The following is a 25,329-nucleotide window of genomic DNA, read 5'->3' as shown; positions in this document are numbered from 1 at the left end:
CTGGCCCTTATCCACAACCCATATTCTCCCTTGCCTTCCCTGTCATGCAGGCATCCAAATTCAGACCTAGCTTCTGAGAGCACCTCCCATCCCTGTTGCCCCCAGAAGGCCAGGCATTCCAGCACCTGGTGGGGGTGGTTGACTGGGGTATCTCCGAGACCCCCATTGTACCCTCAGTGAAGAATAATGCTAGTGGAAAGGCCCTTGGACAACTTCAAGTTCCAATGCCCTGTTTTTTATGGATGGGAAAACTGAGGTGAGGGCTTCCCTGTGGCGCTAGTGGTAAAGAACCCGCCTGGCAATGCAGGAGATGTGAGAGACGGGGGTTCAATCCCTGGGTCAGGAAGATACCCTGGAGGAGGGCAGGCAACCTACTCCAGTATTCTTGGCTTGAGAATCCCATGGACAGAGGAGCGTGGAGGGCTACAGTCCAGAGGGTCGCAAAGAGTCAGTCCTTGCAGACTGAAGTGACTTTCACAGCACAGCACAAACTGAGGTGAGGAGAGAGGGGGTGATTTGCTCAAAGCCACACACTCAGCTGAGGCAGAGTTGGGATTCAGAGCAGAACTTCCTGGATCCTTACGAAGGACTCCATTCCACTTCCTCAAGCTCAGTTTCTAACCCTACTGTAGGAACCACAGGAAAAAAAATAGATAGATATCTTTATTCATATTATATATATATATATAATACATATATGTATAATATTTTTAAGAAATAGAGACACATCACTAGATGGAAGATTCCAGAGCACTGTAGACTCACCAGCCTTGGGCTTCTCCCTTCTCTTGCCCAATAACCACTCCTGTTACCCACAGGATCTCATCCGGGCCCTCACCTTCTAGGTCAGCCCAGCAATGCTGGTGGTCAAGTCCCAAGTCCACCTCCTCGAACAGCCATGATCCAGGAGCTGATTAGAACTTCCAGACTGACAACAGACAACTCCGGGGCCCTGGAGCCTTGACTCCTTTTGGCATCACAGAACCACAAAGAAGTCATCTATCCTCATCAATACTTTCCACTCCATTGGGAAAGCTGGAGCCAGCAAATCTGACGTCATCACTGCCAATCCTTCCCTGACTGTGATCAGTCTAGAGTCACAGAGTCTTGATTCCTTTGGATATTCTAGAATGGCACTTAAAAAAAGACACAAAGCTTGTGGATCATGGAGAAGCCTCGCATCTCTCTCTGGTTCGATGTGCTACCACCAGTGGGTTTGGAGTTGTCGCCTATCAAGAACTCCCAGTCTGTCACTTTAGTCCTTGTAGACCCACAGACTCTCCACTGTTTTGTGCATTCTAGAGACATAACTCGTCAGTTTCTGGAATAGTCCAACTCTCAGGTCAAAGCTGCTCTAGAACCCCTAGTGCTGGCCTGTGTGGCCAATCTGGATTCACAGAATCTCAACTCTGGGGTTTTCTGGAGTCACAAAGTCTTTCCTTGACTTAAAATCAACAGTCTTTGTCATTGATCAATCAGTATAGTCTTAAACTCTTGGGAGCATCCCATAACTTCCCCTCCTTAGGTCATCTAGAAAAAGTGATTTGCGATGGAGTCAACTGAGTCGAGAAGCAACAGTCCCTTGAATCTAAAGTCAGTTCAGGCCAATGAATTCTGGATCTCTGTTGCTACTTGAGAACAGCTGACTTCCTCCCCTGGAGGCAGTCTATACTTCATTTCATGATCCTGCTTAACAAATCAAACCAGCCATCTAGAGGAATCTAGAATCACCAGTCCTTGCCTCTTGAGGGGTCCAGAATTCTGGGTCCCTTATCTCTAGCGAGTCTCAGGAATTGGAATGACAAGTGGGTCTCAGGAGGGAGCACAGAATTCAGAGGAATTAAGGTCCCTCCAGTATGTTCATGGTGGGTCCACTAGGCATGGCAGAACATCACCAGCTAATAATTTACTCAGCAGGCTTGTTGGTCTTAGGAAACACCTGCCTTCACCCCAGGAGAGGGCCCAAACTCTCCATCTTGCTACCTCTGGGAAAGGGGTGCAAATAAGGGGATGCCAGCTTGCGTCACGGGGGCAAGGTCAGCGCCAGGGTTGGTGTGAGAACTTGGGGGCTGGCAGCCTTGTCCTCTGCCTCTGCCCCATCCCCCTCTGTGGCCTCCTCTTCCTCATCTTCTTCCTGGCAGCAGCTCAGAGCGAGTTCATTCTCATAGCAGAATGCTGCCAGAGAGCTAGGGAAGCCAGACTTGGGGCTCTGGGACGCACGCTCTGCCCGTTCATCCAGCTCCTTGGCGCTACAGACAGGCGTCCCTGGGACCTCATAAGTGCGATGGAAGTGGCGATAGTCGACCTCGTACTGGGAGCCACGCTGGAAGAGGACTGGCTCGAAACGATGGCCCCAGAGCAGCTCACCAGGGAGGTAGGAAGAGCGACACTGTGTGGTCATAGCTGTGGCCTCGACCATGCCCTCGAGAATGACCACCAGCTCAAAGTCAGCCCGGGCCAGCTCAGCCCGTCCTAGTTCATACAGAGGACTGGCGGAGTCAATCTCGTGCACGATGGTGATGGGAGACACAAGGAAGATGCGATCAGTGCCACCATCAAAGCCCACGTCCACATCCTGGTGGTCCAGAGGTATGTACTCACCCTCCGGGGTCACTCGAGGCTGCAGCAAAAGGCAGGTGGCCAAAGACAGCAGGAAGCAGAGAGATGAATGGAGATAGAGATAGCAAGAGGAGGGGATAGAAGTGCAGAAGAAGAGGAGGGCAGAGACCAGTAGGGGTAGGGGTGCAGAGAGAACATGGACCCAGAGAGAGAGGGATGGTGATGGAGAAAAAGGAGGACACAGACCCAGAGAGAGGAAGATGGGGGTCCAGGAAGGTGAGGACGGAAACCCAGAGAAAGGGGGGAGGGTAGACAGAGACTCAGAGAGGGTTTGGGAAAGGAAATTCGAGAAAGACAAGGGAGAGAAAAAGATAGTGACAGAGTGACATTGGCACAGAGCCACAGAAATCAGCAAGACAGAAACAGTTAAAGAGACAACAGACAATAAGAATCACATCCGAAAGCAATTGGAGAAGGAGGAGAGGGATAGAAAAATGGCTTTCATTATATGGCCAGAGAAAGATAAACCAGAATGACAATCTAAGTCCAACAGAAGCTATGCTTATGTTCTGCCTGTTTCACCATTGCCTCAGTCTAGTCCCTGGGATATTCTCTTGCCCACCCCTCAACCCAACTACCTCCATCCCCTTGTGTGCCTGTATATTTCTGTGGGGTGGATGCCTAACCCCAAACCAGGTATCGGCAGTTTCACCGCACCTACCCATTGGTTCCATACCCACCTATCAAGTCCTGCCAATGCCCTACAGACTTCTGGGAGAGACAGTGTCCCTCCTGGTCATGAATCTCTGGATTTCAGTCAAGCAGGAGAGAGAAGTGGAGAATGGGGCTCCACTCTCTTGCCAAAGTCTACATGAATCCCTAGAGGCTGCTGGGAGTTGTAGTTCCCACCACAACCCTGTCCTCTTCTCATCCAAGTCCAGCCCCAATCCTGCATTCAACTTAAGGGTCTTTACTGGGGCAGGAGCTGCTACTGCCCCAGAATTTGTTTGGGGAGTTTGACCACAATTCTAGAAACACTAAGGCTCTTTCATCAGAGTGCCAGAGAGAGCCATTGCCCCAGGGGCCAATGGGAATTGTAGTTTTGTTTTTGTTTTTTGCTGAGAGGCTAACATTAGAGTTTCCCAACCCCCTGCCCTGTACTTCTCTGAGCAAGAAGCTGGTGGGAAAGTCTGGGCCCCAGAGGTGGAAAATGAAGGCTCCCACAAATGCTACAGGACCACACACCGAGAGGCCACGGAGAATTATCTTCCCTGGCTCTGCAGGTGTGAGTAGCACCCCATCCTCAGGCCCGCATCTCCCACAAGCCCGTAGGAGCCTGACCTCCGTCACAGGCGTCTCTCTGTACCACAACACTGGCTGGGGATCGTAAACCTGAGCCGTGGTTTACACCACCAGCAAAATTACAACGCCTCTTCAGACCAACCTGGGTGGGCGCTTTCCCTGCCCCCAGAGCCTTCTGGGAATTGTCGTTCAAGAAGTGAACTATCAGAAGTGGACCTCGCAGGCCTGCATTTCCCACAACTCCACGGGGGAAGCAAGTCCCAGGGGACTCTAAGTCTCAAAATCTGTCTCAAGTCTAGGCTTCCAGGAAGAAATGAGCAGAGACCTTTCTCTTGGGTTTACATTTCCCACAGAGCTTTGGAAACCATCCTCAGCCCTCAAGGTAAGGCAAGTGTCCTGCCCGAGAGACTGCTGGGAATTGTAGTCCAAGTCCCTTCCAGGCTCCACGCACACTTGCTCGGTAGACCTACAACTCCCACCACCCCCTGCGGCTCCCACTCCCAGACCTCGCGGAGGGGCCCGCCCACCAGGGGGCGTGGCCTGCCACGGGGCCGACTCGCACCTGCAGCAGCTGGGCCCGCACGTGGGCCTCGACGAGATGACTGCGGCGCAGGTTGCCGACGCGCCACATGAGGCAGAGGCGGCGGTCGCGCAGCGCCACGACGGCGTTCTCGCTGAAGACCAGCGTCTCGTTGCGCTTCTTGGGCTTGGCCATCTTGGCCATGACGGCGCCCACGACGAAGGCGTCCAGCACGCAGCCGGCGATGCACTGGAGCACCACGGCGGCCACAGCGGCCGGGCACTCCTCGGTGACGCTGCGCACGCCGTAGCCGATGGACGTCTGAGTCTCCAGCGCGAAGAGGAAGGCGGCCAGGAAGCTGGCCACCTGCGAGAAGCAGGGTGCGGGCGGCGGCGGGGCAGTCAGGTCGCCGTGCAGGGAGGCGATGAGCCAGAAGGCCAGGCCAAAGAGCAGCCAGGAGGCGAGGAAGGAGCAGGAGAAGAGCAGGCACATCCAGCGCCAGCGCACGTCCACGCACGTGGTGAACAGGTCGCTCAGGTAGCGCGCGCCCTGGCCGCCCAGGTTCACGAAGCGCACGTTGCAATGCCCGTCCTTCTTGACGAAGCGCCCGCGGCGCCGCCCCACGGGCGACTGCGCTGGCGCCCACCCGTTGTGGCACAGCCCCGGCCCGGCTTCCTCCTCATCGCCCGCCCTGTCGTCTCCAGACTCCAGGGCGCCGCTGAGGCGGCGCAGGGCCCTGGCCAGGCCCATTGGGCGGGGACACCCCCTCCACTTGGCCTAGCAGGGGGCGGGCGCCCCGAACCTGCGGGGACAAGAAACGGGCAGCCACGTCAAGAGTGCCAGGAATGGGGGCGGGGCGGGGCTCACTGGCCAGGGATACTTACTGGGCCTTAGTGGCCTCATCTGGCAAATGGGTGGAAAATCATAATCGACAACACTGATGGTAATACTATAGGAGATATTTGTGTATCAACAACAACACAACGATAGTGGTAGCAGCAGTACTGTGTTACAAGCACTACAGTTATTAGAGCCAGTGTTGTGAGCACGTCACATGAATTTAGATATTTGAACCTCAGCAGCATAAACATCATCGCCGTTTTACAGATGAGGAAACAGGTACAGAACATTTAACTTGCCCAAGGTCATGGCTGAATAAGCTGGGGTTTGAGTGCTAGCAGTCCATATCCAGAGTCCAGACTCATAAAAGACTAAGCAGTCACAAAGAAAGCAAACTTATGGTTACCAAAAGGGAAAGGAGTGGAGATGGGGTGAGGGTTGGGGAGTGGATAAAATTGGAGTTTGGGATTAACAGATACATACTACTATATATAAAAGAGATAAACAAGGACCTACTGTATAGCACAGGGAACTATATTCAATATCTTGTAATAACCTACAATGGAAAAGAACCAGAAAAAGTATACATATATAACTGAACCACTTTGCTGTATACCTGAAACTAACACAATATTGTGTCAACTATAATGCAATAAAAATTTAAATTAAAAAAAGACTGAATGGTAACTGCTGATCTGTATGGAGTCAGCTTGGAGAGATGATCCAGGGCTCTCAGGTCACCTATGGGTCAGGAGGCACAAACGACAAAAGGAAAAAAAGACAACAGACAACTTGAGCTTCATCAGAATTAAAAACTCTTGTGCGTCCAAGGACCCTAAGATGAAAGTGAAAAGACTATCTGCTAATGGGAAAAAAAAATTTGCAAATCATATCTAAAAAATTTGTATCCACAACATATAAAGAGGCCTTATAGCTCAATAAAAAAAAAGACAACCCAATTTTAAAATGGGCAAAGGATCTGAGCAGACCTTTCTCCAAAAGATATAGTTGACCCTTGAACAATATGGGTTTGAACTGCATCGTTCCAGTTATACGCAGATTTTTAAAAATAAATCCTAGAGTAGTACTACATGTTCCGTGGTAGGTTGAATCCTTGGATTCAGAACCATGGATGCAGAGGATCAACTCAGGGATTTTCCTGGTGGTCCAGTGGTTGAAAACCTGCATTGCAGTGCAGGTGACCCAGTTCCATCCCTGGTCAGGGAACTAAGATCTCCCATGATGCAGAGCAACTAAGCACAAGCACCACAACTAGAGAGGCCTTGCACCACGAGGAAAGATCTTGGATGACACAGCTGAGACGCGAGGCAGCAAATAAAAGAAATAAATAATAATGTTATACTTGGAATTTTGACTGTGGAGACAGTTGGCACCCCCAACCCCCATGTTGTTCAAGGGTCAACTGTACAAAGAGTCAATAAACATAGGAAAAGATAATTGACATCATTATGCCATCGGGGAAATGCAAATCAAAACCAAAATGAGTTACCACTTCATACTCACTTAGGATGGCTATAAAAGCAAGAAAAAACAAAATAGAAAAGTGTTAACACGAATGTGGAGAAACTGGCACCTTCCTGTTGTTACTGGTGGAATGTAAAATTGCACAGCTGGTGTGGAAAACGGTCTGGTAGCTCCTTAAATGGTGAAACGTAGAGTTGCCAATTCCACACCCAAGTATCTACCCAAGGGCATTAAAAACAAGCGTCCACACACTGTACACGGATATTTACAGCCGCATTATTCACAACAGCCAAAAGATGGAAACAGCCCAAATATCCATCAATTGATGAATGAATAAATAAAACGTGGTCTGTCCACACAATTGACTACTACCCAGTAACTAAAAGAATAAAAAGTGATAGATGTTACAATGTGGATGAACCTTGAAAACACCATGTGAAGTGAAAGCCAATCACTAAAGAGCATATATTGTATACTTCTATTTAAATGAAATATCCAGCATGGGCAAATCTGTTACGCTGAGAAATTAGACTCGTGGTGGATGGGACTGGAGAGATGGGGTGATTGGGAAGCAGTAGCCAGAGGAATGGGGTTTCTTATTGGAGTGATGACAAGGTTCTAAAATGGATAGTGATGATGGGTACACACCATGAGGCACGCTGCAGTCCATGGGGTCTCAGAGTTGGACACAACTTGGTGACTGAATAACAACATGGTCGCACAACTCTGAATATACTAAAAACCACCAAATTGTACACTTTCATGTGTAAATTGTAGGGTATGTGGATTACACTTCAATGAAACTGGTATGAAAAACAAGCACAATAAAATCTAGGCTCAGCCCTGACTCTCAGATCATGGGGAAACCTTTCTAAACCTGTTTTCTCAGCAGTAAAATGGGGATGTTGGATTTTATCAAGGTCAGGATCAAGTTGTATAGACCCAGGGTCCCATCCTGGCTCAGTTGCTGACCCAGTATATGCTCTGGGATCACCTGCTTCAATTTTTGGAGCCTGAGGTTGCTCATCTGTGGAATGGGGATTAAAAAAAAACAAAAAAATCTTTAAAAAGGAATCCAGAAGAGAGAACTTAGGCTTTTGAATCAGGCAGTTCTAGGCTGAATCCCAGCTCAGGCACTTAAAAGCTATATGAATGGTGGCAAGTCACATTTCTTCCTGAGCTTCAGTTCCCTTATCTGAGAAATGGAGGGAATCTTAGCTGAACCAGGGGGACGCAGAAGAAAGGGGCCCGCCTGGACCTGTAGACCGCATTGCCCTCCAGCAGCTGCGCCGTTAACATTTGGCACTGTGGTGTTGGAACTTCAGGGACCTGTCTGGGCTAGGGGTTAAACGTTTTGCATCTCAGTTCCATCAACACCTACCAAGCACCTGGGTACAATGAACTCCCTGTGCCGGGTTCTAGGGTGCTACGACCCTATCGACAAGGAAGTCTGCTTGTCTTTGCCCGGTTGCTGGGGGCACTTTCTCCATGAGGAACGAGTTGTTAGTTGCTGTCAAGTCCAACACTTGCATGTACCCACTCCCCTGCCCCACTGCTCTGCACCTGCTGTCTGTGACCACCCAGTCTCCACCCCCAACATGGGCATTTCTTAGGCCCACTCTACACAGGCAAAGCTGAGGCTCCAGTCAGCGGACCTGGTTGTGTGCACAGCCCACGATGTGCCCCAACATTTTTTATACCCTCAACTTTCTGGGCATTAGAGACTGTTCTTTCAAGCAGCGGCAACTGAAGCTGTTGAAGGGGGCAGGTCTGAGGTTAGAATACAGGCAAATGTTGCCATTTGCAGCCCTCTCTTGCTGAGTCCCCACTACCCACTAGTTCCCTTGCAGGGGCCACCTGATGACACGATGCAGGAGGTGGGTGATGGGTGGGGGGCCTCCTCACACCCACACCAATCGGTGTGGGGACTCTGCTTCTGACGGGAAAGCAAACAGAGGCGCTGAGGTTCATCCCTTGTCCCAGGTGTCTCAGTCAAGGAAACAGCAGACCCTTGACTCCCATCCAGCCTTCCTGGTGCCCAAGCCTGAGCGCCAGACTGGACCACAGACCACCTCATCACTCGCCCTTGTTTCCTGAGCACCTCGGTCCCCAGCCTTGCCAAGCTCCCAGAAGTCTGCAGCCCACCCGCTGGGCTCACCTTGGCCGCTCAGGATGCTGGGAAGTCAAGATCATCACCCTGCTTCACAGGTTGGGGAGCGGACTCAGAGATCCGGCCAGAGCCATGAAGTGCCAGGGGTGGGCTGCTGGTTTGAGTCCTGAGCCTTTGCAACCCAGGATCTCGTTTCCCTAAATCCTCCCGTTGTCACCCTCAGCCCCAAGAGACAGACGTGATCTTGTCCATTTCACGAGGCAGGCTGGGGGTGGGGGTGGGGACGCCTTTCACCTCTGGGGGGGTCCCGTCAGAGTCCAGCATGGCCCTGAGAGCTGGGATGGGGCTCTGCCTTGGGGCCCATGCACCTCCCATCACCGACAGCAGGATCCGAGGGAAGCGGATCCAGAGCCTCAAGCCCTCCCCACCCCCCCCACCGCCTCCCTCTGACCTGGGAGAGCAGCTTAATGTTTCCATATAAAGGCGACATGGGGCTTAAGGTGCGTCAACTTCGTTTCAAAGTCACTGTCTAATCTGGGGCCGAGAAGCCCCGCCCAAGTGCTGCCTCCCCCCCGCCCCCCCCAATGGAAGCATTTTCACATGCTCCCTGAGACCCTGGCTGTCTCCCCACGACCCTCCCCCGACTCCCCAGTGGGGCCTGAGCAACAGCAGGTTGGAGGGCAGAAACTGCCAGGAGGGGGTGTAGCATGGAGACTGCAGACAGACCAGGGTACACAGGGTAAGAGATGGGCAGGGAGAGGCTGTTCCGAAGAGGAAAGGACAGAGGACCTCCCCACGGCCACAGGCACCCAGAGAGGACAGAGTGGGAGACAGAAAAGAGTCAGGCAGAACGAGGAGCAACCGGGCAAAGACAAGCAGAGATCCCATCTTAGGAAATGGAGAGACAGACCAGATCAGAGATGAAGATGGGACAAGAGATGCAGGATGCCTGGGCCGGGGTGGGGGTGGGGGGGGCCGCGGAGGCAGTGAAAATAAGGCCGAAAATGGAGATGGGAGATGGGCTGGCTGGGGGCCCCAGATCTGGGGGATGAGGAACCGGGAGGATAGGGTGGGAGCACTGGGGTAGACGCCCGAGCGAGGAAGATGGTGGGGGGAGGCGGGGGACAGCTCTCAAAGTCAGGACCCCTGCCCAGAGTTTCTGCGTGGAAGCACGTACCTGGTGGGGCAGCCCACCCCCATGCCCTCTGCCGGGGGCTCCTCTGCTCGGGCCAAGGAAAGGCCTCTGTGGGTGCTGCGGTGCTGCGGGCCGTCTCGGGCCCCCGACCTCTGTGCTCACGGGCGGATCAGAGGAGTCCTAGCCCGAGGGGGGGCAGGGGGTGGGGCCAGCTCAGAGCCGCAGAGGGGGAGCCAGGGAGGATGGCCAGGCAGGACGGCTGGGCTGCGGCCCAAGCAGGCTGGAGAGGAGACAGCGGTGGCGGAGGAGAGACACAGGGGGGAGGGGGCGCAGAGACAGAGGCTGGGGGCCAGGAGACGTGGAAAGATGGGGACACAGTCGAAGGAACAACGAAATGGGGAGAATGTGATGACGAGGGCAGGGGCGGAAGGATGAGAGAGACGGGGGCTCCCTCGTTCCCCCGAGGTGAAGCCTCAGCACACGGGGGCACACATGAGATAACTCTTCCCCACCGAGACCTGGGGTGAGTTCCAGATGGAAAAAAATTAGGAGAGGCAGACCCAGAGAGTGCCAATGGGCTGAGGGCTGGACCCAGCGGTCCAGGGACAGCCAGGTGCCAAACCCTCCCTGTTTCCTCATGAGACTGCGGTCAGAAGGACCAGCCCCCACAGCTCGGGCTCCATTCTGGCCCTTTATCACCCCTCGAGAGCCCCTGACTTGCCCCCTGCACAGTGCCTGTCTCTGGGAGGAGGGGAGAAAGCTCCGCCCTGTCCAGCCCAGCTGGCAGGAAGACAAGGGCCACACCAAATTCTGCTGGAGGGACCCACAGCTCGAATTTGGTCCAGCCACTCTAAGGCGCTTGAGTTCCCTGGGGGAGACCAGCAGCAGAGAGATCAGAGAGTCAAGCCCAGGGCCTGCAGCTGACAAAATACCCGCAGCAACACAGGCCACCCCAGGCCCATTTGGGAAATGGGCTAATGGACTCTTCTGACAGGTGGGGCTCACTGGGTTGACCCAAGTCTTTGGGTCATAGGGTTCACTGGAGGCAATGGCAGTGGTTTTACAGGGGTCAACCCAAGTGCTTCAGTTGGAGGAATCAAGGGGAGCAAACTGAGTCTTACTTTTAGAGCCACAAGTCAAACCATCTCTCTTAGCAAGAGGGGCATTGGACCAAACCAAGTCCTTGCAAAGAGCAGTAAGTCAGACAGAATCCATCATGGTGGCCAAAGGGCCAAACCAAGTCCTTTTGGCGAGGCACTGGCCAGCAGATCTGAATGAGTCCCTTCCAGGGAAATGATGAACTTCAGCTTCAGTTCCAAGTAAGTGGAGGAACAGGCAGGCTCAGCCAGGCCAAGCTCAGACACTGATGGTGCGGAAGACAGTGAAGCCCGACAGGGCGGTGCTCACCAGCACCCCGGGGCACTGTGGGTGCCAGTGCAGCTCCTTCAGGTCCGTCTCGCCCTGGTGCACGAAGAGCAGCTGCTGGGGGAGGCCCGCCAGCGCCGGGTCCGTCTCCACGTCACCGGCCTCAGGGTCCCGCTCCACGGCCAGGTCCCACTGTGTAATCTGGTTGTCCGCACCCGAGGCCGCAAAGACCCCACTGTCCTGGGGGTGCCACTCGACGGAGGTCACGGGGGCCACGTGCTGCTTGAAGGTGGCCACTGGGGAGCCAGACTACGGGAAGATGGGAGTCAGGGCGTCTGAGTCCCTCAGCCTGACTCCAGGGGTGACCCAGGCAGAGCCATCCCTCTCCAGCCTTAGGGTTCAGCTAGACCTTCACCCCTCCAGCCCCCAAAGACCCAGGGTCTCTGAAAGGGATGGAGGGCAGAGTACAGCTGGTAATAAAGGGGTAGTGCCCCAGGGCCTGCCGGGAGTTGTGGCTTCACCTGCAAAGAAGCCCCTCCCAGCTCCAGGTCACAACTCCCCAGTCCTTGCTCCTTGCTGGGCCTGCCTCCGCCTCCTTCCCTGTAAAAGGAAGGTGTGGGGGACTCCCTGCTGGTTAAGACTCTGCGCTTCCAACACAGGGGGAGCCAGTTCAAACCCTGATTGGCTGGGAACTAAGATCCCACATGACACGCAGCCAAAATAAACAAATAAAATTGGGTCTTCAAAACAAATATTTAAAGTAAATTAAAAAAAATTAAAACGTTCCCCTACTTCCCCCACCCAGAAGGCTGGGTTTTCTAAGTGCTCTCCCCAGTGATTCTAAATCATTAACGGGGGCATAGGCACGACTCCCAGGCTCGAGAGAGAGCAGATGCAAAGAAAAGCCCTTTTACTAAAAGCACAGCTGCTGGGGGCGGGATCAGCATGTCTCTAACTTGGAGGGGTGGTTCCAAAGTTTCAACCTGGGCCTGTGATCCACCTGGCCATGCACCTGCCTGGGAGGGGAAAGGGGGCTGGAACCCACGTCAAGAAGCTTCCCCAGGGCTGATTCTGTAGAGCTCATTACACTGGAGGGGGAGTAAAAAGACGATCCCGGGAAGGCCCAGAAGTGTATGGAGTCATGGCTTTGTCCAGGGGGAGGCCTGGAGCTCCTCTCAGCTCTGCCGAGTCACCATAAAGCTGGGTGATCACATCCTATCTCTTCCCGTCCCTCTGGGCCTCCATGCCTGCTCCCAGCATGACTGAGCTGAGCTCTGTTCTCAGCTGACCCTATAAAATCCACCTACAGTCCCTGAGCCCTTGAGCCCCTGGGCAGCACGGCCGGTGCACGGCTCCCCTCAGGCAGATGGGAGTTGTAGTCTCTGCTCGGCCCAGCCCCGTTCCTCCAGTCAACTCTCCAGATGGTAGAGGGAGAGACCCCACAGCAGCCCCAAGCCTTCCTGACTGTTTCCTCATCAGTATCCCAGTTCTGATGGGATCCCAGTTCTGATGGCAGGGCCTTGCCAGCTCTGGCGTATAAGCCATCTCAGAAGGGAAAACCCACAAATCCTAGTGGCCTCTGGGAGCTCTTCCCGCCCCAGGGGTTGGTTGGGATGGTACCTTGAACTGCCGCAGGTCCCAGACCTTGAGGGCTCCGTCGTCCCCGCCGCTGAGCAGGAAGGGCTCCCGGTGGCTCCAGTTGATGACGTTGACGTCCCCGTCGTGGGCGGTGGCGGTGGTGAGCATGCAGGCCTTGCTGGGGGCTGCCCGGATGTCCCAGATGCGGATGGAGGCGTCAGCTGAGCAGGAGGCAAACACCTGGACGGGGCAGAGTCGGAGGGACCCGGTGGACCCCCGCTCCACCCTGGAGACCGGGGACCAGTGGTGGGCCAGCCTTTCTTTTAGTGACCCTCCCGCCCTGCGCCGTCACTTAGACCTGCCCCCGGCCCCCTCCTTCCCCCAGTCCAGACCCCCAGCCCTTCCTTACTGTGTCCTCGGTCGGGGACCACTGCAGGTCCTCCACGGAGCGTGTGTGCCCCACGAATGGCCGCTGGTCCACGTGCCAGGAGCCCCCATCCGTTGGCGTCCAGAGGTGGATGTTCTTCTGACAGTCACCGGTCAGCAGGCGCCCTGGAAAAAGCAGTCGGGACTCGACCTTGTCACACTCAGCCGGCTGTGGCTCACCAGACCCCGTTCTCACCCACCCGCGGGACTCACCAGGCACACGAGGGGACCAGTCAAGGGCAAAGCCCTCGCCCATGTGGCCAGAGAAGGCGAAGATGGGCTTCACGCGGGCCTGCTCATCCCGGAGGAAGGTGGCCAGGGCTTGGGGGTCATCCACCACTTGCAGGAGTCGCCGCAGCGCAAACACTTCCACCTGGCCCTTCTCTGACCACACCCCAGCCACCGGCTCCTCACCCAGCCACGACACCTGCAGGGTAGGGAAGAGGGGAGGGGAGGTGAGCGGGACAGGAAGCACAGCGTGACGACAACAGCCCTTTCATCCCTGAGAACCAGAGCAGCCTCCCACCCAAGCCCGGGACTACAGCTCCCAGAAACCTTCGCGAGAATGGGCTCACAACTTGAAGACCAGCTTGGGCTCCAGGACAACTCCCCCCACTGTGGTACAGATGATGGCTGAGGGATGACAGAACTCCTGAACTCCCAGCCTTGCTTCACTCCCTCACTTTCTGTGGGTCTCTGTTCAAAGGGCACTTTATCAGTGAATGCTTCCTTGACCACACTGTTTAAACTAGCAACCCCAGGGGCTTCCCTGGTGGTCTGGAATCTGGCTTTGCAGTGCAAGGGACACTGTTCTGATCCCTGGTCTCTGGAACTGTTTAAGTCTAGGCAGGTCCCAGGCCCCAGTCTCCGGATCTCTCTGCCTATATACCTTTGCTCACTAGGAGATCCTGTTCAGCCTCAAGGTTTCCAGTAGCCCCTAGCCCTGAACTTTCTCAACTCCAGGCTCACATCAAACTGACTGTTTATAGACGCCCAAGGCCAAAGCCAAGTTCCCAATTGCCCACTGCCACCTACCCCTCCCTGGGGGGTCCCCACCTTGGGCTCACTGCCTACTTGCCTCTCCTTCCTCACACTATGCCGGCTCCACCCAAAATGCCACCACTTCCAACCCTCTCTCGGTAGCTCTGCTGTCATCACTCAGGCTACCGCTGAAGTCACCCTTCCCTGCATTCCTGTCCTGGCCCCCTCCTTCCCTGTCCTTCTGCCCTGGCCTCCCTGCAGTCTATTCGCAATACAGCACACAGAGGGATCCCTTTAAAACACAAGTCAGATCTCATCCACCCTTCGCTTTAAACCCTCCAGTGACTCCCAGTTTCTCCCCACATAAAAACCAAGTCCTTACAATGGCCCACAAAGCCCTAAACAATCCGTCTCCTCCGTGCCCACCCGCCAAACCCCGTCACTCTCCCCCTCATCCATTCAGCAGTGTTCTCCCCAACTTCCCCGAAAACTCCTCAATCAGTTTGCCCCAGGACCTTTGCACTTGTTAGTCCCTTGCTGGGAAACCTCTTCTCACAGATAGCCTTGCTTCACTCCCTCACTTCCTGTGGGTCTCTGTTCAAAGGGCACTTTATCAGTGAATGCTTCCTTGACCACACTGTTTAAACTAGCAACCCCAGGGGCTTCCCTGGTGGTCTGGAATCTGGCTTTGCAGTGCAAGGGACACTGTTCTGATCCCTGGTCTGGAAAGATCCCACATGCCTCAGGGCAACTAAGCCCATGATCCATAGCTACTAAGCCAGTACTGTAGAGCCTGACAGCGTCAACTACTGAGTCCACTCGATGTAACTACGAAGCCCTTGCACCACAGAGCCTGTGCTTGGCAACAGGAGACACCACTGCCAATGAGAAGCTGGAGCATTGAAAGTAAGAGCAGTCTCTGCTTGTTGCAACTAGAGAAAGCCAGAGGGCAGCAACAAAGACTCATTACAGCTAAAAAACTAACTAAATAAAGAAAATAGCAAGTCCATTCCAGAAGACCCTAACTCCCTTACCTTGCTTTATTTTTCTCTACACCTCTTAGAACCTTTGGACATTACACATATGCTTAGTTTCCCGTCCCTTGTCCCACTGGCATGTAAGTTTCACGGAGCCAGAGACCCTTTGTTCCCTGTTAACTCCCCAGGTCTAAAACAGTATCTGAAACATAGTAATACCTCAACGGAAACACTTCTCAAAAACTAGGGGCTAAGCACTGCTCCAAGCACTATTGCATAGAGCATCTAGTTCAATTCTCACATCGACCTGATTAGAAGGAGCTAGAACTCTGAATCGCAAAAGTGACCTCACAGCCCAGGACACTCCCTGAGCAATAACAGAAAACACATAGATCTCATGTTACTGCCAAGTGCTGTTTCTAGACCCCGGAAATCACCATATTTCAGTTATTGAAATAAGGGTACCGGCTATTCCATTTTATCTTCACATCAGCCCCACCAAGTAAGTTTGGTAACTCTCACCATTCTACATAAGAGGAAAGAACATTTTAAGAAAAACATCTCCATGGCATCTAGGACATAGTGACAACGATCACAATTAACACATAACTAATTTAAAAAACTATGTGCCAAGAGCTCTTCTTAAAGCTGAAGGGCATGGACGTGGGGGGTGGTGAGCTCCAGAGGTCACAGGGCAGGCTCCTGGGGCTGCATTTACCCGAACTCTGTTGATGCCTCCATAGTGGGGCACCATAGCCAGCTCCAGCTGAGGCTTCCGCTCTTCTTCATCCTCTTCGTCGTCCTCCTCCTCCTCTTCGTCGCTGCCCTCGGATGGTGGGGGCTTTGTCCCATGCAGATTGTGCATCCGAAGCATCATCAATCTGAGAGAGGTGTGGGAGGAATGAGCCACCGGATGGCGGGATCCTTAGGAAGGAGGGAGGGAGGAAGCTGGAAACCCCGACTTCTAGGTCCTGAGAAAGAGGAAGCTGGAGGCTCAGACGCCCCCAGCCCTGTAAAGCCTCAGATCTTACCTGTTGCTTTGGGCGCTCTCGGCCTGCGTCCCAGCACACAGGTAAACAGTAAGAGGAAGCTCAGTCCGGTTGTCTCCCAGGTGATCCCGGACTATGTCGAAGCTGAGACAGGGGGCGCCTGGGAATGGAAGGAGGGATGGGAAAATTAGGATTGGACAGAGGGTTCTCGGCCCTCTTAATTAAGTGTGATGTCAGTCCTCTTAAGTCCTAATTTCTCTTTCAAACAGCCTCTCAAGTTAAAGATTCAGGATCAGCTCCCCTCAGGACCCAAGATTCCAGTCTCCTCATTCGTGAGGACCCAGGATGCCGGGTGCCCAGCCCTACCAGTCTGTGCTCGATGGTACAGCACGTAGGCCTCCTCGTCCATGACCAGCTCCTCTCCTTCGCCCAGCGGCGGTCCCCGGCCCGGTAGGTAGACCTGAGCCTGACCCTTAGACCCTGTTTCTTGGGATTCGGTCTCCATAGACGCCCCAGGTTCACACGTGCGCCGCCGACCCTTGCGCGCCGCCATCTTCGGAGCCTCTCGCCGCTGGCGCGAGGTAATAACGTCACTTCTGGGTTGCGTTTTCCTTTAGGAGGATCCGCCCCACTGCCCGGTTACCTTGGAAACCTCCTGGTTCACCAATTAGAGAGGGCGATGGGGAGAGGGCGAAGAAGAACTAAGAAAACAGCATGCTGGCTTGGCTAGCGAGGCCTGCAGATCCGAAGCAACTATACCCTTCCCGTGACTTTGGGGCGCTCTTCCGCAGAGCGGCGGCAAGGCCTCCTGGGAGTTGTAGTTCTGCAGGAGGCCTGTTTGCCCCATCAACTATACAGGCACTCCAGACCGGGATTCCATCATTCCACCTTTGACTCCCAATGCTTTCTTAATTATTTGTGGATGCAAATGAGAGCTTTCACTGGCAAGGAGACTAGGTTTCTGCTCCCTGAGGATCCATAAAGCCGATTTCTTTTCTCCTCCTTGTTATGAAGGCTTTAATTTACTTCAAAATGCTTAAGTGTAGGCAGGATGATATGTATAAATTAGTTCGTTGGATCTACCCTCCAGGGGTAGTCAGTTGCCTAACCAGGCGTTCACGGTGAAGCCCTGGTCAGCAAGCACTTAATCAGAAAGTCTACCCTCTAGAGGCAGCTACTACAAGTGCTTCCGCTCTTTTTATTGCCCATCAACACCAGAGATTTGCCTAATTGGCATAATGAAATGTTAGAAATAGATTCTCATTGGTGAGATTAACAGAATTCAAGATATGTGAATTGCCTAGGATATAATAGACACTCACCTCCCTTGCATGAACAGGATATTAAGAACCTAGCAAGCCTCATTGCTTGTTGCCATAGGAATGGTACCCTAGACTGATCCTAAAATGTTATGATCCCAGATCTTTAGTGAGTTCTCTGACCCCTCTTCTCCTTCTGCCCCCACCCTTTCTCAGCCCACCCCAGCTGTTTTGGCCTAGCTGGGTAGTTTGTGGGATCTTAGTTCCCCAACCAGGGTTCAAACCCTTGCAGTGGAAAGGCAAAGTCCTAACCACTGACCGTCAGGGAATTCTCTCTGCCCTTCTCTTTTTGGGGTCTTTTCTCACCACTTCTTTCTGGGTCTTTATTAGCCACCTCCCTCCAGGATCTCTGTTCTTGCTGAAATTCTCTTTCTGCCCCCTCTTCCTCTGTAGGACTTTTCTCGCTTTCTGTTTCCTCCACAGAAGTTTGAAGGTGACTAAGAGAAGGACACGGTGCTCACACTGGGCTTGAGGAGGCATAAAAACATGGTTTATTCCAAACACTGCAATGTGGTACAGGAGAGAGGGAAAAGAGGTTGGTAGTGAGTGTGGACTCCCAGACTCCTCCCTTCCACAACCCAGCTCCAGACCCGGCTGGAGATCTGGGAGGTGGAGGTTTTGGGGCGGGGTGGGGAGGGTCTGCTGCGTCTTTACTGAAAGGGTTGGATTTGGAGAGGATATGGCCGGTGGCACCTGGGGCTGGTCATGGGAAGTTTTGGCTTGATGGAGGTTGGGATCAACGCTGGGGCAGTGGAGGCGGGGCTTCGTTGGGGGCGTGTCCTAGGACAAAAGAGGGGAAAGCTACTGAGGGCGGAAAAGGAGAAGAGGGTGTCACGGTTTGACGTCGAGGGGCACAGTCTGGTCGGGGCACAGTCTGGGGCTCGGGTCACAGTTTGGGGTCAGGGGTCACAGTCTGGGGTCGGATGACCATTTTCAGGGGTTGGAAGTCACAGTCTGGGGTCAGGGGTTTCTGTGTGGCGGGGCCAAGGTCTGGGGTCACAGTTTGGCGAACGCGTCTCACAGTTTCGAGTCCCAATGGATGAAAGGTTAAAAACGGGCTTCCCCGGAGGCGTGCCTGGGGGGCCGGGGAGCTGCACAGTGATGTGGGGGCCACGGCCCCGGGCGTGGGGGTGGGACGCGGGCGTGGCGTGACCCCGCCACCTCCCGCCCCATCTGGTGACGTTAAAAAGCCCTTGTCGGGTTAAAAAAAAGTCCAGTGGGCTCTGAGACCCCCGCCCCCTTGCTCCCAGGCTGGGTGAGATTTGAGGGACCAAATCCCCTCCGGTTTGAAGTGCCCCCCATAGCGAGGGGCGCAGGACGCTGCTCCAGGCGGGGTCCGGCCAGTTCCATTTTCTTCATTTCCAACCCTCGCGGGTCCCGTCCACCCCGCGTGCCCCCTTGGGCTGTGGCCTGCGCTGACCAAGGGGGCGGCGGGGCCTCCCAGGCCGCGTCATACCTCGGACTCGAGGCTGGAGAAGTGCGCCGAGCCCCGGCGGGTACCCAGGTCCCCGCCCCGGTGTCTCCGGTGGGGCGCGGCGGGCAGCGGCGGCCCCCAGTGAGCGGCGTGCGGGCACCGGCGCGCGTGGCGGGAGGGCCCAGTGAGCCTGCGCGCGGGGGCGGCGCGGGGACACGAGCTGAGGTCCTCGAGCGATCGCGAGGTGGGCGCGGGCGGCGGGAGGTCCCAGCCCCCGGCGGCGCGCCGGTGCCGGTGGTGGTGCGGCGCGGCGGCTGCGGGCGCGCGGTGTGAGGCCCGCGGGCGGTGAGGGTGCGGCCGCGGGCACCCGCAGCGGGCCCGGCGCCGGTGTGGGGGCCCCGCGGCCCAGGGCGGGGGCGGCGGCGCCCACCAGCCGCCGTCCAGGCCGTCGTGCGAGCAGCTGAGATGGCGCGGCGGCGGCAGCAGCTCCAGGCTGGCGCAGTGGCGACAGTGCCAGGCGGCGGGGCCGCTGCGCGGGGGCAGATAGTCCCAGCTGCCGGCGCGCCAGCCCCCGAGCTTGTCGACCGACCAGTAGCGGCCCGGCGGCGGCCCGAGGCGCTCGGCATATGGGTAGGGGAAGTCGGCGAACCACCAGGGCTCTAGGCCGCCCAGCGACGCGCCGCCCAGGCTCTCCGAGTCCTCCGAGTCCGACGGCGACGGCTCGAGGTCAAGGTAAGGGCAGGGGGGCGGTGCGGCGCGGCACGGGGGCGGCGCGGCCTGGGCTCCAGCACCCGCGGCCCCCGCGCCGCCCGCGCCCCCAGCGCCGGGACCCAGCAGAGGCTGGCTCTCGGGGTCCGAGCGCGGCCAGCGCGTGGGAGCCGGAGGGCTCTCGTCCTCGAAGGCCAGGCGGCAGAGCGGCGGCCCGACGGCTGTGGCCGCGGCGGCAGGGGGCGCAGGTGGCGACGGGAAGCCGGGGAAGGCGCCGGCGGGGGGCTCGGCCGGCTCCTTGTCGCGCACGATGGCGAAGTAGGAGGGCGGCGGCTTCTGTGGCGGCTGCGTGGTCGGCGGAGACAGCGGGCGCCCAGTCGCACCCCGGGGCGCCGCGCGCGCCTCGCCCACGCCCAGGCCCTGCGGCTCGATGGGGCCGTAGTAGCGGTGGAAGCCGTCGGCCAAACCCGCGCCGCCGGGCGGCCCCGCACCTTTGGCGCGGCGCCAGCGATCCACGGCTGCGCGCTCGCGCGGCACGAAGGGCGCTGGGCCGGGCGGGGGCCTCGCCGCCGGGTATGCGGGGCTGGGCAGCGGCTGCGGCGGCGGCGGGGGTTTGGCGGGCGGCGGCGCAGCCTCTGCGCTGCAGCAACTGTACATGCCCTGTAAGGGGCCGCGGGAGGAGCCGGGTCAGCGCGGGATGCTGGGGACCACCTGCCTTCCCTCCGACCCTCCCTCCTCTCCCTCACCCGACCTCCCCAGCTGCCTTCCACTTCTCGCCATCCCTGCCAGTTTCTTCCTTTCTCTCCCCCCTCCGCCCGCCTCTCTCCCCCGTACCCTGGAGAAGGCCAGCAAGAAATCCATGCGGTGGGTGGGCCCCAGGCAATGCCGCAGGCGCCAGTACACCAGGTGCTCCCAGGCGAAGACCAGCAGGGAGAGGCCCATGGCCACCAGGAGCATGTAGAAGACGCCCGCCATGTTGTCGATGTCCAGCTTGCTGCTCATCACCTCGATCTTGTCATTGTGGCAGATTCCCGAGAGCCACAGCCGTTCCAGCATCTCGATCTCATCTGGGGATAGGCGGGTGGGCTGTCACCTTCCGTGGGCACCCTCTGAGGATCATCTTCTCTGATATGAAAGTCTAGGTCCTCAGACCCTCCCCCCCACCTTTCCCCAGGACCCAGGGGTCTTTGCCTCCACTCCTCCACTTTCCCTCCCCCGCCCCCTCCCCAGGCATCTCTGCGTGCAGCCGCACCATCCCCCAGGAACTGCAGCAGTGCCAGGTCAATGGGCCGCTTCCAGCGGGAACCCTTGTGCAAGGCGATGCCATAGCCCGTAGTGGCAAAGACCTTGCCCGAGCCGATGGTGACGAGCTTGCAGCCCTCATCTTTGCGGGCCATGTAGTTGAGCACAGCCGCGTCATAGATGAAGGCGTCCAGCTTCCTGCGGGCAGGGGCATGAAAGGCAGAGTCAGTCCCACCCAGATGCCCAGATGTCCAACCCAGAGCCCCGCTAACTCCTAACCTCCAACTGCTCCAGATCCTAACTGGTGGTGAACTCCTCAGAAAGCCACTGCACCTTTCTGTGCCTCAGTTTAAACATCTGCCCAATGGGGACAGCAGCAACACTCTCCCTTCCAAGGTTGTCACACAGATAGCCCTGGGAGCAAAGGAAGTGCTGGAGAAATGTTAGCTGTGAGTGTTAATGAAATAACTACTTGTTCAGTCCCTACTGGAACCTTCCAAAAGAAGGTCCTGCATACGCCTCTGTTTTATTTATTTTAACATTGTATTTATTTAAATATTTATTTTTTAGACTGCTCTGAGTCTTTGTTGTTGTCACTCAGTTGTATCTGACCCTTTGCAACCCCATGGACTGCAGGACACCAGGCTTCCCTGTCCTTCACCATCTCCCAGAGTTTGCTCAAACTCATGTCCATTGATTCGATGATGCCATCCAACCATCTCATTCTCTGTCACCTTCTTCTCCTCCTGCCCTCAATCCTCGTCCTGCGCTGGAACTTAGTTGGATCTAGTTCCCTGACCTGCGCCCCCTGCATCGGAGCCTGGAGTCCTAGTCACTAGACCAGCAGGGAAGTTCCCTACTCCTCCATTTTAAAGAGGAAGGCTGAAGCTCAGAAAGGAGAATCATACCAATACTAATAATCTTAATGATGACTTCTGTTGTGCCACGCATTCTTCTAGCTACTATAATAACTCAATTCTGTCAACATTCCTGTGAGGTAGAAACCATCATCTCCATTATTCACACCAGGAAACGCAGGCCCAGACATGTGTCTTAATTTGCTTGGGTTCTCCCTCTAGGCCCTGATTTCTACAATTTGGTGGCAAGACAAGCACAGATCCTGAGTTAGTAGTTCTCAGAGATGAATACGTTGTGGCACTTGCCGCACATCACTTCCTTCCCACCTGCTGCTATTTTACGTTTCCTTCTGTGATGATCTGATTAATCTCAGCCTCTCCCACCAGACCGCAGACCCTTCAGCATAGAGTCCAAGACCCATCACATTCCAGGCTGTGACCCAGCAGTTCCCGACACAAACAAGGTGGCGGTTATATTTGTGGGATAAATGAAAGAATGATAAAGGAATGCAAACTTCTGGGGATTACACACCGTGTAACTATCCTGTGACATAAGATAACTGCTCTCGATCTGACCTACGAAGATGTCCAGGGTGTCTTAAGGAGAAAAAATTAAAAATCTAGTCCTGGTATCCTAGATAGAATAGAGTTCCACAGTTATTTCCTGGGATGAAATTTTGGTTATCTTAACTGTAGACACTGGACTAGTTCTCAGAAAGAGGAATCTGTCTTGTCTAGTCCAACACTGTCCAAAAGAACATTCTGGGATGCTGGAAATGTCCCACCTGCACTGTCCAACATGGTTGCCACCAGCCCCCTGTGGCTCCGGAGCACTTATGTGACCAGTACAACAGAGGGATGGAACTTTAAATTGTATTTATTTATTTATTTTTGGTCACTGCAGCGTGTGGGATCTTAGTTCCCCAACCGGGGATCAAACCCACACCCGCTGCAATGGAAGCACAGAGTCTTAACCACTGGACCACCAGGGAAGTCCCGAATTGTATTTAATGTTAGTTCAAATTCCTCCTTCATGGATCACAGCCTTGTTGTAGCACAGGGGCTTGAAAGGTCTGTATAGTCAAAGCTGTGGTTTTTCCAGTAGTCACTACGAATGTGAGAGCTGGACCATAAAGAAGGCTGAATGCCGAGAAACTGGTACTTTCAAACTGTGGTGCTGGAGAAGACTCTTGAGAGTCCCTTGGACTGCAAGGAGATCAAACCAATCAATTTTAAAGGAAATCAACCCTGAATATTCACTGGAAGGACTGATGCTGAAGTTGAAGCTCCAATACTTTGGCCACCTGATGCAAAGAGCCAACTCATTGCAAAAGACACGGATGCTGGGAAAGATTGAAGGCAAAAGGAGAAGAGGACGGCAGAGGATGAAATGGTTGGATGGCATCACCGGCTTTGTGGACATGAGTTTGAGAAAACTCCGGGAGATGGTGGAGGACAGGGAAACCTGGTGTGTTCATGAGGTCACAGAGTGGGACACGACTGAGCGACTGAATAACAACTGGTGGTGTAGTGGTTAAGAATCCTCCTTCCAATGCAGGGGATATGGGTTCAATCCGTGGCTGGGGAACTACGATCCCATATGCCTTAAAGACAAAAATAAATAAATATTTTTTTTAAACTTGAAAAAAAAAAAGGAGCCAAATCAATGAATTCATACTGGTTCAAGACCAGCATTCTGGGTGCCAGTCCCTGGAGCTAAGAGGTAAGATTTAGTTAATAGGGGAAAAAATGCAAAGAGGCTTTCCTCCACGGCCAAAGCAAGAGAACAGTGTGTACTTTTAGTGAGGAATGTATAAAGAGGTGTGTGCATACATGGTTTAATTGATCTGGAAAAAAAAATGAAAAATAATGCTTCCTTTAGGGAATGGGGACTTGATGTTTCCTTTTTGGCCCTTCTAATGTGAGTGAGAAATTGAACCTCTCTCATGGGCTAGGCTTCCAGAACTGACTGGGAGGAGAAGCTGTGTTTCTTTATATCTTTTCAAGAAATGCAGTTCCTTTCTCTCCCCATGAGGTTGCTTGCCCTCAGCAGTAGGGTAAGTACACATTTGGTGTGTGAGCCAGGCAAAGCCACGCGAGGCTGCCAATGCCCTTGTACCTCTCTGTAAGGATGGAATTTTCTAGTGTTGTCCACAGCGGTGGCTATGTGAACTCCAATTTTAATTCAATTTTAAAATTCTGAAGTCGCACCAACTACACCTCCAGTGATCAAGAGCTGTTGGCTACCATATCGGACTGCCCAGGTTTAGCACGTTTCCATCATCACAGAAAGGGCTCTAGGAAAGCGCTGCTCTACATACATGTCCATCTGGCGTCCAGACTAGAATGGAAGCTCCAGGAGAGAGAGACTTCGATTTGCCCACTGCTGTACCCTGAGTGCCTAGCCCAGTGCCTGGTGCGAAAAGACTCTTCTATCTTCTGTCTTTATGTGTGCTCACCCCACAGACTATAGCCCGTCAGGCTCCTCTGTCCAGGGGATTTTCCCGGCAAGAATACTGAAATAGGTTGCCATTTCCTTCTCCACGGGATCTTCCCAACCCAGGGATCGAATCTGCATCTTTTGCAATGCATGCGGATTCTTTACCGCTGAGCCACCGGTTTCCCAAAAGAAGACCTTAATAAACATTTACTGGATGAATGAATGAATGAATGGACGAGTGCCTTTTAACTTTTATATCATTAGGGGTATCTTGTCAGAGGCATCGTGACTCATTATTTGGTTTCTTTCTTGGTCCTCTCTATATTAAAAGCATATATATATATAGTATATACACATATACATGTACATATTCATATGCATATATAGGGGCTTCCCAGGTGGCACCAGTGGTAAAGAACCCACCTGCCAATACAGGAGACATAAAAGACACGTTTGATTCCTGGGTTGGGAAGATTCCCTGGAGAGGGAAATGGCAACCCACTCCAGTATTCTTGCCCGGAGAATGCTATGGACAGAACAGCCTAGTGGGCTACAGTCCATGGGGTCGCCAAGAATTGGACAGGAGCGAAGCGACTTAGCACACACACATGCATTCATATATATATATATATAGAGAGAGAGAGACAGGAAAAGAGACCGAAAAATACTGACATTGGGGATCCCCCAATACAGATGGTCCAGACAGCCCAGCCCACAGTGAAGTCTATAGTTAAAACCCTGCTCATGTGCTCACAGGTGCACCACTTCCAGAGTTTTGGATGCCTACTTCCAAATATGAACTGACTACCAGAGGTTACTAGACACCAGATAAAGCCTCGAACAAAATTAAAGATAGAAATAGGGACTTCCCTGGCCGTCCAATGGTTAGGACTCCACGCGTCCACTGCAGAGGGCACAGGTTCAATCCCGAGTCAGGGAACTAAGATCTCATAAGCCACGCCACACGGCCAAATAAACAAATAGGAGGGAGGGGGAACTCGGAGGAAACATTATACAGAGAGAAAATGTTAAAAAAACAAAACTCAGCAACTATCATTAATGTCATCAGAAAAGCAAGACAA

The 25,329-nt window shown here is 54.3% G+C and overlaps 3 protein-coding genes across 3 annotated transcripts in view; all 3 read right to left on the bottom strand.

Annotated features, from left to right (window-relative positions):
• Positions 1-2,023: 2,023 nt before the first annotated feature.
• KCNJ14 (potassium inwardly rectifying channel subfamily J member 14) lies at positions 2,024-5,131 on the bottom strand. Its single transcript, XM_068992933.1, has 2 exons — positions 4,424-5,131; positions 2,024-2,620 (listed from the first exon to the last, which is right to left on the bottom strand). Exons 1-2 carry the CDS (start codon positions 5,129-5,131, stop codon positions 2,024-2,026), a joined length of 1,305 nt encoding a protein of 434 aa, XP_068849034.1.
• Positions 5,132-11,307: 6,176 nt separating this feature from the next.
• Positions 11,308-16,820, bottom strand: GRWD1 (glutamate rich WD repeat containing 1). Its single transcript, XM_068992951.1, has 7 exons — positions 16,634-16,820; positions 16,310-16,427; positions 15,997-16,159; positions 13,534-13,747; positions 13,304-13,446; positions 12,937-13,134; positions 11,308-11,625 (listed from the first exon to the last, which is right to left on the bottom strand). The coding sequence occupies exons 1-7, from the start codon at positions 16,818-16,820 to the stop codon at positions 11,308-11,310; spliced, it is 1,341 nt and encodes a 446-aa protein (XP_068849052.1).
• Positions 16,821-19,036: 2,216 nt separating this feature from the next.
• GRIN2D (glutamate ionotropic receptor NMDA type subunit 2D) overlaps positions 19,037-25,329 on the bottom strand; it is a 29,871-nt gene continuing 23,578 nt past the window's right edge. Inside the window, exons 10-12 of the mRNA XM_068992365.1 lie at positions 20,961-21,148; positions 20,543-20,775; positions 19,037-20,368 (exon numbers count right to left, since the gene is read on the bottom strand). Coding sequence (XP_068848466.1) covers positions 19,037-20,368; positions 20,543-20,775; positions 20,961-21,148 — 1,753 coding nt within the window. The remainder of the gene's footprint in view (positions 20,369-20,542; positions 20,776-20,960; positions 21,149-25,329) is intronic.

Source organism: Capricornis sumatraensis, chromosome 20, assembly GCF_032405125.1.
Source record: "Capricornis sumatraensis isolate serow.1 chromosome 20, serow.2, whole genome shotgun sequence".
Classification (NCBI taxonomy): domain Eukaryota; kingdom Metazoa; phylum Chordata; class Mammalia; order Artiodactyla; family Bovidae; genus Capricornis; species Capricornis sumatraensis.
Note: the sequence above shows the minus strand (reverse complement) of the source record. Positions and strands in the feature narration are given on the sequence as shown.

Excerpts from the sequence above, each read along its gene's own strand:
- KCNJ14 (XM_068992933.1), bottom strand. The coding sequence starts at position 5,131 with ATGGGCCTGGCCAGGGCCCTGCGCCGCCTCAGCGGCGCCCTGGAGTCT. Across the intron at positions 2,621-4,423 it reads TGCGGGCCCAGCTGCTGCAG|CCTCGAGTGACCCCGGAGGG; the intron begins GTGCGAGTCGGC and ends CTTTTGCTGCAG.
- GRWD1 (XM_068992951.1), bottom strand. The coding sequence starts at position 16,820 with ATGGCGGCGCGCAAGGGTCGGCGGCGCACGTGTGAACCTGGGGCGTCT. Across the intron at positions 16,428-16,633 it reads GTACCATCGAGCACAGACTG|GCGCCCCCTGTCTCAGCTTC; the intron begins GTAGGGCTGGGC and ends TTCCATTCCCAG. Across the intron at positions 11,626-12,936 it reads GGGACCTGCGGCAGTTCAAG|TCTGGCTCCCCAGTGGCCAC; the intron begins GTACCATCCCAA and ends ATCTTCCCGTAG.